This window comes from Amyelois transitella, chromosome 8 (assembly GCF_032362555.1).
Source record: "Amyelois transitella isolate CPQ chromosome 8, ilAmyTran1.1, whole genome shotgun sequence".
Taxonomy (NCBI): domain Eukaryota; kingdom Metazoa; phylum Arthropoda; class Insecta; order Lepidoptera; family Pyralidae; genus Amyelois; species Amyelois transitella.
The window spans coordinates 9,579,174-9,592,978 of NC_083511.1; the positions used below are offsets into that span (position 1 = coordinate 9,579,174).

The 13,805-nt window shown below is 32.5% G+C and overlaps 1 protein-coding gene across 1 annotated transcript; it reads right to left on the minus strand.

Moving 5' to 3' along the window:
* Positions 1 to 5,959: 5,959 nt before the first annotated feature.
* Positions 5,960 to 7,855, minus strand: LOC106135482 (uncharacterized). Its single transcript, XM_013335791.2, has 2 exons — positions 7,714 to 7,855; positions 5,960 to 7,137 (listed from the first exon to the last, which is right to left on the minus strand). The coding sequence occupies exons 1-2, from the start codon at positions 7,763 to 7,765 to the stop codon at positions 6,746 to 6,748; spliced, it is 444 nt and encodes a 147-aa protein (XP_013191245.2). The 5' UTR covers positions 7,766 to 7,855; the 3' UTR covers positions 5,960 to 6,745.
* Positions 7,856 to 13,805: the final 5,950 nt, after the last annotated feature.

Genomic DNA, 13,805 nt, shown 5'->3' on the forward strand with positions numbered 1-13,805 from the left:
TTTCGTTACATATTATATAAGTAAATACCTACTTCAATTCGCGTTCTCATAGTGGTTCAAACAAAAACTAATTCACTACAAGTTCTTTGTTCAGCATTTTACAAGCGAACCGATCCATTGGCACTACGGACTAATCCCTCAGGCTTTGTTGGCGTTTCAAAATTTACCAGTTTCAGTTGCTACCAAACAAAATCCGACTGTAGTTGGCAACTTTGCCGCATGCGGGAGGTGAATGACCGTTTTGTAATTAAAAATTTTTTTTTTATTACGAAAAATGTTACTTACATTTTTTGCGGTTATTTGCGGTCACATTTGCTCCAGCTATGCCGGGCTCAAATCCCGGCTAGGGTATGGTGAGAAACGAATTTTACTCTGATTGGCCTAGACCTAGGTCATTGATGTTTATCTATATAAGTATTTATTATAAAATATAGTATCGCTGGGTTAGTATCTGGTAACACAAGTTTCGAACTTACTTTGAGGCTAACTCAATCTGTGTAATCTGTTCCGTATATATTTATTAAAGAATTGTCATGTCTAGTATATGCGCATTTAATTACCAAATCTAAATAGAAAAATAATATAGTAGAGCATTAAGCGAAACGTTAGCATAAATCAGAAGTAATGTACGCAGCATAGACTTAATTGCTATAAAAAGTGTGGTAATTAAGCTCTAGCTGTTATAGCTACAAGCTGAAACTGAGCTTAATGTATTTAAAGCTCATTTATTAAGTGCTTGGGAAGCTTTGGGGATCATATTGTATTCTCTCTAGGTTTGGGATATATTAAAGATTTTAAATGCATTTTGGGCAACGTATGTACTTAATTTTTTTATTAATCATCGCAATTTGTTGGGTGATAGTTTTAACGGTTGATTTTGATAAAATTTGGTAAAAATATAGTTTAATACTAAATTACGAACGAAGGCTGCCTATTATTAAAATCAAATCCCAAAGAACTATAATTGGGCGGTGACAACGTAAATGTATAGTTATTTATCATGTCTGTGACATACGAATGAACAAAGCAACATGACAAAACTAGAAGTTTTCCGTTTTTCCCATGTAGCTATTATTGAAAAATATTGAAAAAAAAAATAGATTGTAATGTAAAGTGGACTGTATGTATTGGACTGGTAAAATAAAAATCCTTGAGTTAACGGACAAGACTCGTGTCGCTTTATTGCGGTGACCCACACGAAGACATTGGATGTACAATGTTGCCATATCGAACAAACAAATTAAATAAAATAAAATATTTTAATGTTGGTGTTCCAACAATTATATATAAATTGTCTTTATTGTATCTACGCTGACGAACTCGCAAGTATTTTATAATAAAAACCTACAACATGTCAGTTTATATGTTTATTGTTAATAAAGTATTTTATATATGAATGCATACATGAATATAGCTGGGTGAACCACGAATAATTGAAACATGATTCGAAACATCTGAAATAAAATAAAGGTTACGTGCGCATTTAATACCTGTATTATTTATAAATATTAAAATGCACCGCAAAAGTTTACAATCAGACATATAACTCAGTTTAATCAGAAAATGAAAAACCAAAACGTCACCATATCACGCAAAGTACGTAGTATGAGTAAAACGGAATGATAAAGTGATAAAATTTTGAACAACATGAATATATTATTATCACTTTATACCATATTTTGCAAGGAACTTTAGCTAATCGCTAAGGAAACTACGGCCTTTACCCTAACATTTTGATCATAAATCAATCCTGTTTTTACACGAGTACCCTGAAGAAGGGTAACATTATTTCAAAGCATTCACCAACTCAGATTGTTCCGACGGAATTCCTTACCCTCTTGGCCAGTAATTAACATGACAATAAATCTGAATATAATCGAGATCCATTTGCGACAGATAAGATATATAGAGAAGATACAGCACTTTTATTACATTTTTATATCCTCAAAAAAGAATAGGATCACTCCATTTCTTTCCCATGGATGTAGTAAAAGGCGATTAAGGGATAGTCTTATGAAATTGGAATTCTATTGTAAAGCGATGGGCTAGCAACCTGTCACTATATGAATCTCAATTCTATCATTAAGCCAAATAGCTGAATATCAGTCTTTTCAAGTCTGTCTACCCCACAAGGGATATAGACATGACCATATGTATATGTATGTATGTATGTTTTATATATCGTCATCTTTCTGCATAAGAGAGTGTTTATACATGAAGTGACTCACGCTGCATACTACTGTGACCTTTTCAGGGCCATCGTTACACGTCTAGTTGATTGAATGTGCAGATAACTCTAGAAATTAATGTGCATAAGTCACAAAAGCCGTGAAAGGATCTTCATACTTTTTATTTGGTGCCATTTTTTTCAAATATTAAAATAATATTATTTTCTATACATACAAACATATAATTCCTTGCGTGGTAGACATATCCAATAGTCTTGAAAAGACTGAAAGGCCACGTTCAGCTGTAAGTTTTTATTAATGGGATTGAGTTCCAAATAGTGACAGGTTGCTAGCCAATCGCCTGTAAGAAGAATATTATTTTAAAAAATACATAAAAGACATAGTTATAACTATTACTCATTTTAATATATTTATAACGCAATATCTATTCCGTTTACATCTAAGTACCTAATTCACACTTTATAGAAATCCCTATTGTACTAGTTAATATTCACCACAGCGTGGAGTAGGTCGTTTATTGTATTATTTTATGGGTAAGGTCGATTCATATCAACTAGATTATGCGATTCTTTTGTTTTCCCCAAAACACAATGAAATGTATTGTAGTTTAATTTAAATTATTTTTTTTCTTATTACAGGTGCCAAGTCTGCAACGGTCTACATATTGCAATTGATTGAATTATGTAAGATTTATTTCGATATAAGAAAGATAAAGATGAGTTAGATTTGAATGTGTGCATCACACTTTTATACTCGTATTCAGGCAACTCAGCATTTCATCATCGTTGATGTTTTTTATTTAATATTTTAAAAATTTATTTTTTAAAATTAATTATTAAATTAATTTATTATTTTCAATGTTATGCCATGTGGTTCCCATCATTCCATCTATTTTCCATAGATTTCGTAAAAGGGGACTTAAATAATCATGGGATTGTTTTTTTGGCGATTGGCTAGCAACCTGTTACCATTTAAATCTCAATTCTATCATTAAACCAAATAGCTGAACGTGGTCTTTCAGTCTTTTCAAGATTTTTGGCGATGTCTAATCCGCAAGGGATATAGATGTGACTATATGTATGTATGTATTTTTGATAAACTGACCTTTTCCTTCTGTTTTATTATATGTATTTATATTGACTTATCTTTAATTTATCTAAAGAAACCTTAAAGGTAAACTTAAAAGGTTAAACAAAGACGACAAGTGTATACAGGTAATATATATATTCTTAAATTCTATAGCCAGTTTTTTTTAAGATCCGTAATAAAATTTCTAAAGGCAACTTAGAAACTTATTGGCTAATAAATTCATGTGTCGGTACTGATGGGCTCGCCTTTAGGAAATCGTTGAGATTTTTCACGAAATAGGATAATAAATATTAAACAGTGATAGCGCACCTACATTTCACGTGAGATTTTTTTGTGAGATAGAAAATGAAATTTAGGATTAGAACTGCGTACACTTGCCTTAAATTCTTTGATCATTAGGGAGAAACAAGAGCGATTATAAGGTCAAATACAAATTTGAATCATCTTATATTACGTAAGGTAATTGAAAATTAAAGGCTTTTAAAATTTTTCTTTATTAAGTAAAGAGTACTTATTTTTGTGGCTGTAGTGAATCACGTCTATATCCTTTGCGGGGTAGATAGAGCCAACAGTCTTGAAAAAATTGAAGAATTGAGATTCAAATGGTGACTGATAGCTAGCCCATCGCCTAAAAGAAAAATCTCAAATTTATAACCCTATCCCTAAGTCGACTTTTACGCCATCCTTTGGAAAGACATGGAGATGTTCTATTCGTTTTTGCCGGGAACTACACGACAATACATTTTTACATGAATTTCATTCTGTTTCTGACCCAACCATATAATGTTTAAGTTAATACCATTCATTGCAATGAAAGAAGGGCGATCGTATAGAGTTTAGACAAAGGTTGAGAACAAACACTATACAGAATAAACGCTGCCATTTATAAATGAATGAAAAAATGTAGCTAATAAAAAAAATGTAGTAACGAAAAACATATTTTGTCAGCCTTACATATATGTATTTATATCGATTCTCTCCTCTTTTATGACAGACATTCAAATATTTTTTAATTACCTAATTATTTTCTTCTTCTTCAATTTAAGAGCAAACTCTTGTCGGTGAAGTTAAATGGAGCTACCTCCATTCATCTCAGTTCCATATTAACTCCATTTTAGGGAACATAGTACTATGGTGTCTCTAACCAGATGCCGTATCTTCGTTCGTTCTAGATATATACATACATACATAAAATCACGCCTCTTTCCTGGAGGGGTAGGCAGAGATTATTAGATATTAGTTATTTAAAAAACTTAGTACATTTGTTTTATCTGCGACATTTAACGACAGCAATGATATGCTAATGGCGGTCGTCAGCCGCTATTGTGAATCTTGAAACTAGACTTTATGGCTTTTTTTACATTGGACTTGTAAGGAACGGTTTTTTAAAAGCCCCATTTTAGATACATAAATATTATCACGTTTATCCCTTGCTGGGTAGACAGAGCCAGCAGTCTCGAAAAACTGATAGGCCACGTTCAGCTGTTTGGCATAATGATAGAATTGAGATTCAAATATGATATGTTGCTAGCCCATCGCCTAAAAGAAGACTTTTACGGATTCCGTAAAATTCAATCAAATAATCAGTCATCGGAGAGAGATGGAGTGGTCCTATTCTTCTTTATTGGTGCCGGGAACCACACGGCACAAGACTTATAATTAAATAAAGTGACAATAATATTTTGATTTAAGGACGAAAGCACTATCGTGTTACAGTATAGTGTAAATTGGCCTTTGAAAAGGGCGAGATTGAATAGTTCATTACTTGCTTTATTTGAACTCGGATTTATGTTGGAATAACAGTAAATGACAGTACGTTACTCAGCAGTTTTTAGCGAAATTAAACGCTTTTCTCTCTTTTGTGAATACGTTTTTTTAAAAGAAGCGGACTTAGCTGTGAACAAGTGGCTGCGTTTGTCTCAAAAAGGTAATACGGGAAGTTAAATTACTGGAAAAATTGGCGTTTAATTTTAGCATTCTTTACAACGTTTTGTTATCTGAAGGTCTATTTACCCCGTTAGGAGAAAAGAAAAAGAAACAAATTAATTAGTGGATAACTTTTGGTAGAATGCCTGGGTATAGTGTCTTTAGGTCATTCTTCAAGTCGTTTTGTTGAAAAATACTTTTTTTAAATAAAGTAGGGTAAATTGTAAAAGTAATTAGTTATACTATCTGTACCGTGTGGTTCCCGGCACCAATAGATAAAAAGAATAAGACCACTCCATCTCTTCCCCATGGATGTCGTAAAAGGCGGCTAAAGGATGGGCTTATAAACTTAGGATTGTTTTTAGATGACCGGCTAGCAACCTGTCACTTTATATGAATCTCAATTCTATCAGTAAGCCAAACAGCTGAACGTGGCCTAGCAGTATTTTCAATGAAGACTGTTGGCTCTGTCTACCTCGCAAGGGATGTCTTTTACTTCGATTTTATTTTCATGAATGTGGATTATTTAATTTTAAAATATATGTTTCAACATAAAGTATATTTACCTTTATTTCAGTGTCTAAAATATGGTTAGTTATAGTAAAAATATTGAAGTAATATGTAGAATTGTTTAAGTTAATACATGCAAGAAAAACGCAAATATTAAGTTTTTGGTTCATTAATCAAATAAAAGAAAAAAATACATTTTAATTTGTAGAAATGCTAGTCACAAATATAAAATAGAATGATTAATATTATTTTTTATCCTTTTATTAAAAGATTTAAAAGAACATCGTAACACTGAAAGTTTATTAATTTCCTGCTAATTAAATATCTTCGTTAGGGACAACGTATCGATATAACTTTACCAGAACAGTTTGTAACTCAGTTAGGAACTGTTAAGTTGGTGCAGACCGTCTCTTAAACTTGGTGAACTTGGCCGGAGCTCCTTGTGACTGGAGATAATTTCATATCTTTATGTTGATACATATGAAAACGAATTGTTACTGTCAATATTACCAACTCCTTTTCCAAAGAACCGTAAAGTAACCTTAAGTAATTTTGAATCAAAAAACAATAATCATCTTTTTATGTAAGCGCATAATTTCACCAAATTTCCAATGGTCAATGCAGTATTTGATTTGTTACAATTAAAAATATGGATTTCTCTAATATTGAAGAGTATGTTTAACTTGCTTTACCTTTGACCTCGTTTAAATTAAAAAATTCTCTTTGATAGTTTGCTACTGTAATTCTTGTTTTTTATTTTAAGCTGTTGAAATCTACATACTAATATTGTATTCTCTTATTCAAGGTTCCAAATTATAATTGCATCCATTAATCGAATGATTGACATGTATGTGTTGTAAGACAAACATCTTCCGCTTTCTACCAAAACAGTTGCTTACTATTTTCACATGTATGTTTAAATTATAGATTATCTCAGAAATAGAATAACTATGTAAAATGATAGTGAAACAGGTTTTTTAAAAATAGAATTAGAATAGGTATTAATAAAAAAAAAAAAAATGAAATCAAAGCTAAACCTTATCAGCGCCATCTTTCGTCGGAAACACAACTTCGCTTTCAATAAAAGTGAGGTGAAACTTCTGTCTGGTCAAACTCTGGCTGTTATCAGCACTGTGTCTCACAAGAGATAGGAGCTCATAGGTTCCACTGAAGGAAACAGGCGCATTGAGAAATGCTAGTGCGCATGAGTTAAAAGGTTCAACTGATTTTAGTACGAATATTGGATCTTCTTCGAAATTGATGGTAGGAAAGAATTCGTGCATTATTCCGTTTGCCATGATGACGTAGCAGGCTTCGAGGGTGTCAAAGAAGAACTTGGGTATGCTGATAGTCTTGGCGATCATTGGGTTGGTGATGAACGTGCTTGACTCATCTGGTAGAGTGATTTCGGTGACGCAGAGACCTGTGACAATGGATGAATATTAATAAGTGAATTTTACTGTCGATGAAGTGTTTAGTAGATAGGTAAAGAAATAATGGTGTCTTCTTCCTGAATATCGTTTATACATACATACATACATATAATCACGCCTCTTTACCGGAGGGGTAGGCAGAGACTAGCTCTTTCCACTTGCCACGATCTCTGCATACTTCATTCGCTTCATCCACATTCATAACGTTAATTAATATCGTTTATATACATACATATGTATTCAGATGTGAGTTATAATTGTAGGATTTTATGTTGTAACTGAAAATTTCAACACCTTTTGCTAAGCTACTTTAAATATGAAGAAAAGTCGTTTTCCGTTTCTGTTCTTCTACATATATATATAATAATAAAATAAACATGTATGTATGCTTAGAGATCTTAAAAACTACACGGTGGATGTTGATGCCCTATTATTTTAAGGATAGAGTTATTCAAGAGGAAGGATCTGTATTAATGCTACCCGTATGAAGTCGGATCTAGTTAATATATTAAACTACATAATTAAATTAAATAAATTTTTATTTGAAGAAAAAATAGTTTGCTTACCTTGAGACACATACGCGGCCACCACAACAAGTGTCAAATATTTAGCAGCCATTGTTTTTGTGCAAAAATTATTTCAGCTATTCGACATGCATTCGTCATTGAAGATATTTATATGAAAGTATGATCAAGATAAAATTAGCACTTTCATTATGCGTTGATAATTACTTTGATTTCATTGATAAGGTTCTGCGGTAATATTTTTATCCTAAAGTATAAGTAAAAATCGTAACTAGCGGATTTGCTTGAGTGTTTAGTGTTTGTCATTTTAAACTTATAATTTCACAGTTTAACTAAATAATTATCATCATCGCTGATCATCATTTATCATAATTTATGTTTTGGTTAAAAGGTGAACGAAGAAGAAGAAGATACCGGTGAAGCTCCTAGTTGCTCTGCGTTCAAACATGCTGCGAATGGGTTCTTCCTTCGGCAGATCAATAATGGGTCATCCTAATTAGATATTTTATGAATGTGTATTTATAATGCAGGTATTTTATGTATACATACATACCTATATTTACATAAAATCACGCCTCTTTCCCGGAGGGGTAGGCAGAGACTACCTCTTTTCACTCCATTTTATGTATTTGTAATGTATGTATTTTGCAGTATGCATGTGCACTTTATCGCACCACCAATTGAAGTTTTTATGTTTGGTCAGCTGGTTGACTGGTAGAGAATGCCAAACGGTATTAAGTCTGCCTTTTTTCACATTTTTTTTTGCAATAAAATTTGAAATAAATGAATAAACGTTGTACGATTCGTGATACAAATACATATGTTTTCTTACGTGACTGTTGGTGATAATTACCGTCGCAACAACAATTCATTCACCCACTCATTCACTCAATCTTTGCGTTTTATATATACATAGATTTCTATATTTATTAACCAGTTGTCAAAGTAACTAAGAATAAAAGGAAGTTGCATAATAATATTTCATATTGGTGCTAAGTGTACTTGCTCTAATGAAATGATAACGCATCTTATCATGAGTACGTGTTGATTATTTTTTTTTATCACCCGATCTCAATAGGTGTTCGTCAATCAATACTTACTCGTTTTTTCCAATACTGGTATTAGATACAAATATACATACGTATAATCTCATCTTGTGAGGTAGATACAGCCAATAGTCTTCAATAGACTGATAGGCCCCGTTCAGATGTTTGGCTTAAGGATAAAATTGAGTTTCAAATAGTGACAGGTTGCTAGCCCATCACCTACAAAAGGAATTCCAAGTTTATAAGTCTTTCCCTCAGTCGACTTTTACGACATCCAGACGACACGAGAGTAACGAAAACAAGTTTCTTAAAGAATAACCTAGGTTTGGTTGGTATTTAATTTTCAATGGAGTTTTAGGAAAAAGTTATAACTCGTGGATCTAACATATTCAAATATAAAAATACTGATTAATCTCTGTTCAACTCGAAATAAGACTTCCACTCAAAAAGAAGATTCTGACATATTATGAGAACCTCATTTTTTTTAGTGTGTTGAAATGTCCCCGAAACAAAATGTATAGTAAAAACAAATGACTGAATTGCAATTTAAAACTTTTAGTTTGCTCAAAGACGGGAGTGCATTAAAAATACAAGTTGATGAAAGATGGATTCTAAGGCACTTACTGTCTTATTACTGAGAGAAGATGAATGCTAATAGGTTTTGCGCAGAAGCTGGTGCAATTTAGTTTTTTCCTATACTTTTCTTGAGAATATTTTAGTAATAAGATTGTAACAAATTCCGCCTTTCTGAGTCGGTTAAAAATGATTACGTTTTCCCCGCGAACCGACTGATATCTTAGAGGAAAGACTCGTAGAAAATTACAAGATTAAATTTATTGTTTACTAAATAAATATTATTCATAATAAAGACTGAGTGTAATAAGTTTGGCTGAAGAGCTCCTTTAAGTGATGAGACTAAACAAATATAGAAATTGATATGTTTATAAATCACATTGATTAAGTCAGTCTCAAAGTTAGTTCTAAACTGGTATTTAAAACACATAAATTAAATTAAAAAAGAAATATTCACTATTGAACTACTCGGCCGATATTGGAATTTAACTAAAATCCATGTAAAACTTCTGTCACACAAAATCGAGGGGCTAACCTAGTCGAATTTTATATCACAAACCTTAAGCTCCTTAAATATATTAACACAAAATTTTTAACACAAGAAGTGTAAAGCTTTTTATATCACATAAACGAACACAGGTGAAAATTGCGTTGAAATTTTGTACCGAGTCCGACCGGTCGCCAGCCCACCTGGGTAAAATTTATGCAAAGCGACCACCGCCAAATGTAGCAGGTTAACGAAGCTATAAAGATTGCCAGTGCACTTTCTAATTTTGCCGTATTATGGTAGGAAAATTGTATGAGAAAATTGGACTGATATAATTTGTTTGCATTTGCTTTACGTTTTATTACAAATAAGAATAAAACAATATTTTCTGTGTATAACACCTAATTGAATTGATAGTAAGTTTTTATTTCAGTCTGTGACAAAGCTTTTTTATTAGCAATGAAATAAAAAAAAAACGCAATTATAATCATGAAATACAAGTGAAGCCACTGTGGATAATTGAATACAATTAATTTTCATGTCACACAACCCTCATCAATAGAGCTGCAAAAATTTGACAGTACACTTTCTAATTTTGACGTGTTATAGAAAATGTTAGGACTGTGGTTAAATAAAATTTGTAATTTTAAATTTCTATATTACAAGCTGTTTTTCAAGACTTTGTATGCGTGGAAGAGTCTGGTTAGATCAACATAAGCCGAACACAGGCGGACGTCGCCTTTCAGTTTTTTCGAGACTATGACTTTTATATAAACACGTCTTTACCCTGTTAAAGATAAATAAGGAGTAAAGATGTGATTATATCTATTTGAAAAAAGAACAAAATTAATGAAAAGTGGTCGATTTTTAATCTATTTTTCTACGTCAGATGTAAATCTGACACAGGATGCGCAAGCGCTAAACCCACTAATTATTTAGCCGCAATATTAATCAATAAACTTGGTCAGACCACTTAGCCCGATCAATTAAGGTTAAATCTAGCCTTCCACTCGGCTCGAGGGGTGAAACCGCAAAGTGGTTAAATTGAAGTAATCAATGTAAGAATATCTGTGCCCGTCACTTTGTTTGCGTCTGATCTTGTGAAAATTTCAAGATATTCTCTCTAAGTAAACTCTATATTTTATAATTTATTTATTTTTTTATATTACTATATTTTATTTTAATTTTTATATACTTATTTAATTATCCAACATTTGAAATTAATAAAGTTAGAAGTTGTGTGCCTGTAATGAGCGTCGGTGGTGAAATCGGTAAGGGGCTCGGTTAAAATGAGTTATGCGCAGAAAGGCACAGGTTCGAATCCCGCGTCGGCCATGTAATACTTTACGTACAATACGGGTTAGGTTTACCTGCAAAGAATGCGGAGGAGTAGACAGAGCCGACAGTCTTGAGAAGACTCATAAAAATAAATATACACATAAGTATGTCCACACAGTGCATTATTGTATACATGTATTTATGTATAAATTCAACAATCTGCATATTTCCGAAAATATCGCCTTCGCAATAGCAGAAATGTAATTTATTTTTGTGCCTTCAAAATATGCATTGAAGTGATTGAATTTTTCAGCATTCCCTTTGAGAATGCATTAAATTTTATTAAAACCACTGAAAAGCAGAGATGCCTTATGATTCGTCCGCGGTAAAACTGTTTTTACACATCGTATTTAATGAAAAGAGTTTGAAATTTATATTCTATTTGTTTATTTTGACGGCCTCTGTGGCGCAGCGGTAGTACGCTTGCCTGTGACACCGGGGGTCCCGGGTTCGAATCCCGGCCAGGGCATGATGAGAAAAGAACTTTTTCTGATTGGCCTGGGTCTTGGATGTTTATCTATATAAGTATTTATTATAAAATATAGTATCGTTGAGTTAGTATCTCGTAACACAAGTGTCGAACTTACTTCGAGGCTAACTCAATCTGTGTAATTTGTCCCGTATATATTTATTTATTTATATTTATAATAGGCTCACCTGTGTCGTAAATTTATACAAAACAGCTTATTTCGATACTTTAGTGCCTGTATTACCCTAAAAATATAATATTTCATGATGATAAAAAAAATTAAATTATTTTTGTCTATCATAAACAAAAATGATATATGAGAGATAAAACTAAACTAATAGAATGTAAATGTATATAAATTAATAAAATAACGTAATTTATCAACAAATTCACCCGCACGTAATTAGCGCTACCTATAATAGAAAACAGGTTTTTTGCTAATCCTACGGGAATTAGTTTTACCGGAATTAAAAGTACCATATGTACCTACTTCTACAAACTGATAACTATCTATACGTAAAATTATAAGAAGATTGGCACAGTAGATGACGCGTGAAGAGACAACAAACATACAAACAAACAAATTAACGTATATACTTTCACATGAGTAATATACTTAAGTGGAATGATACTCGTATTAGAACTTGAAACTTGCGTCCCCCGTAGCTCTGCTAGCGCAATACTTTCATATATACAGTCACGTCTATATCCCTTACGTGGTAAACAGAGCACTCAGTCTCGAAAAGACTGATATGACGCTAGCACAATAAGTATTACTCTCAATAAGTCCTACCCTATGCCTATACATATAGTGATAGATAGATAATTTATTTATTTGATTTGCTACACACAAGTTAGCTTTAGTGTTGAGTATAGTTCGCTGTACTTAACAATATATTAATGTATAAATATTTTATGATAAATTATAATATTTGCGAAAAACGTATATTTTTTGTAGATTGTAAAAGCTAAGGTAGATATAATACGTTATCAAATTCACCATGGCCCTCCAACACAAAAGCTAGTTGTAACAAACATTAGTTACTAAGAGGGAGCGACCATTTTCTTTAGAGACGCTTCCGTATTGAAATTTATGCAAATATTTATCAAACCGTGGGTCATGATATAGTGGCCTAGCCTCAGATGAGACCTGATATTGTGATATGGGTTCTAAAACGCTCAATACAATAATATCGTTCATCATTATTGCCAATAACAGAAGGATTCTCTAGAAAATCAATAGATAAATCTGGGATCATAACCTAAGTTCACTTGATAATGTCATAAAGGCGTATTTTAAGGGAAATTTTATTTTTATTATTATTTGGGCTGTAAATTATACATTTCCCATCGCAGAATAATACATTATTAAAAAATATATTATATATATATATTAATAAAATACTGGGCCTTTAAACATTGTAAAAAAAAATCATTTTTATATTGTAAGTTACTAAAAATGTTTATTACCCATTAATTTTACTGTCGTTTTGAAAAAGTTGGGAGGTTAAAAGCTACGAATTACTGTATCCAGGAATAATTACAATGAAAGACCCGACAATAATTACGTTCCTGTTTCTTTGTTGGTCAGAAAAAGTCATTAGTACTTAATGATATACTTCTTGTGATGTGTTAATTAAGTATTCAACTATTTTTCTAAATTACTCGGTACAAAAACGACGACCTTGCATGAAGAAACTTGTGTATGTAGATGAAGCGCAAGAAGTATGCAGGGATCATGGCAACTGGAAAGATGTAGTCTCTGTCTACCCTACCTACCTAGGGATGTGATTTTATGTATATATGCATGTACTCTTGTTGCAACCACAGAATTATAAATAGTTTGCTTTAACTGTTTAAGGCATATCCAACTGCATTCATTTATCATGCCTTCATTTATATTTATTTGCCGTGTGGTTCCCGGCACCAATACAAAAAAGAATAGGACCACTCCATCTCGTTCCCATTGATGTCGTAAAATGCGACTAAGGGGGCTTACAAACTTGGGATTCTTTTTTAGGCGATGGGCTAGCAACCTGTCGCTATTTGAATCTCAATTCCATGTGGCCATTCAGTCTTTTCAAGACCGTTCTCTCTCTACCCCGCAAGGGATATAGACGTGACCATATGTATGTATTCATTTATCATGTCTCTGGCGTACTTCTGATTGCGTTCTCGCCTGAGCGGAGCCCTGGCTGTTCAACCACTGATACTCTTACTT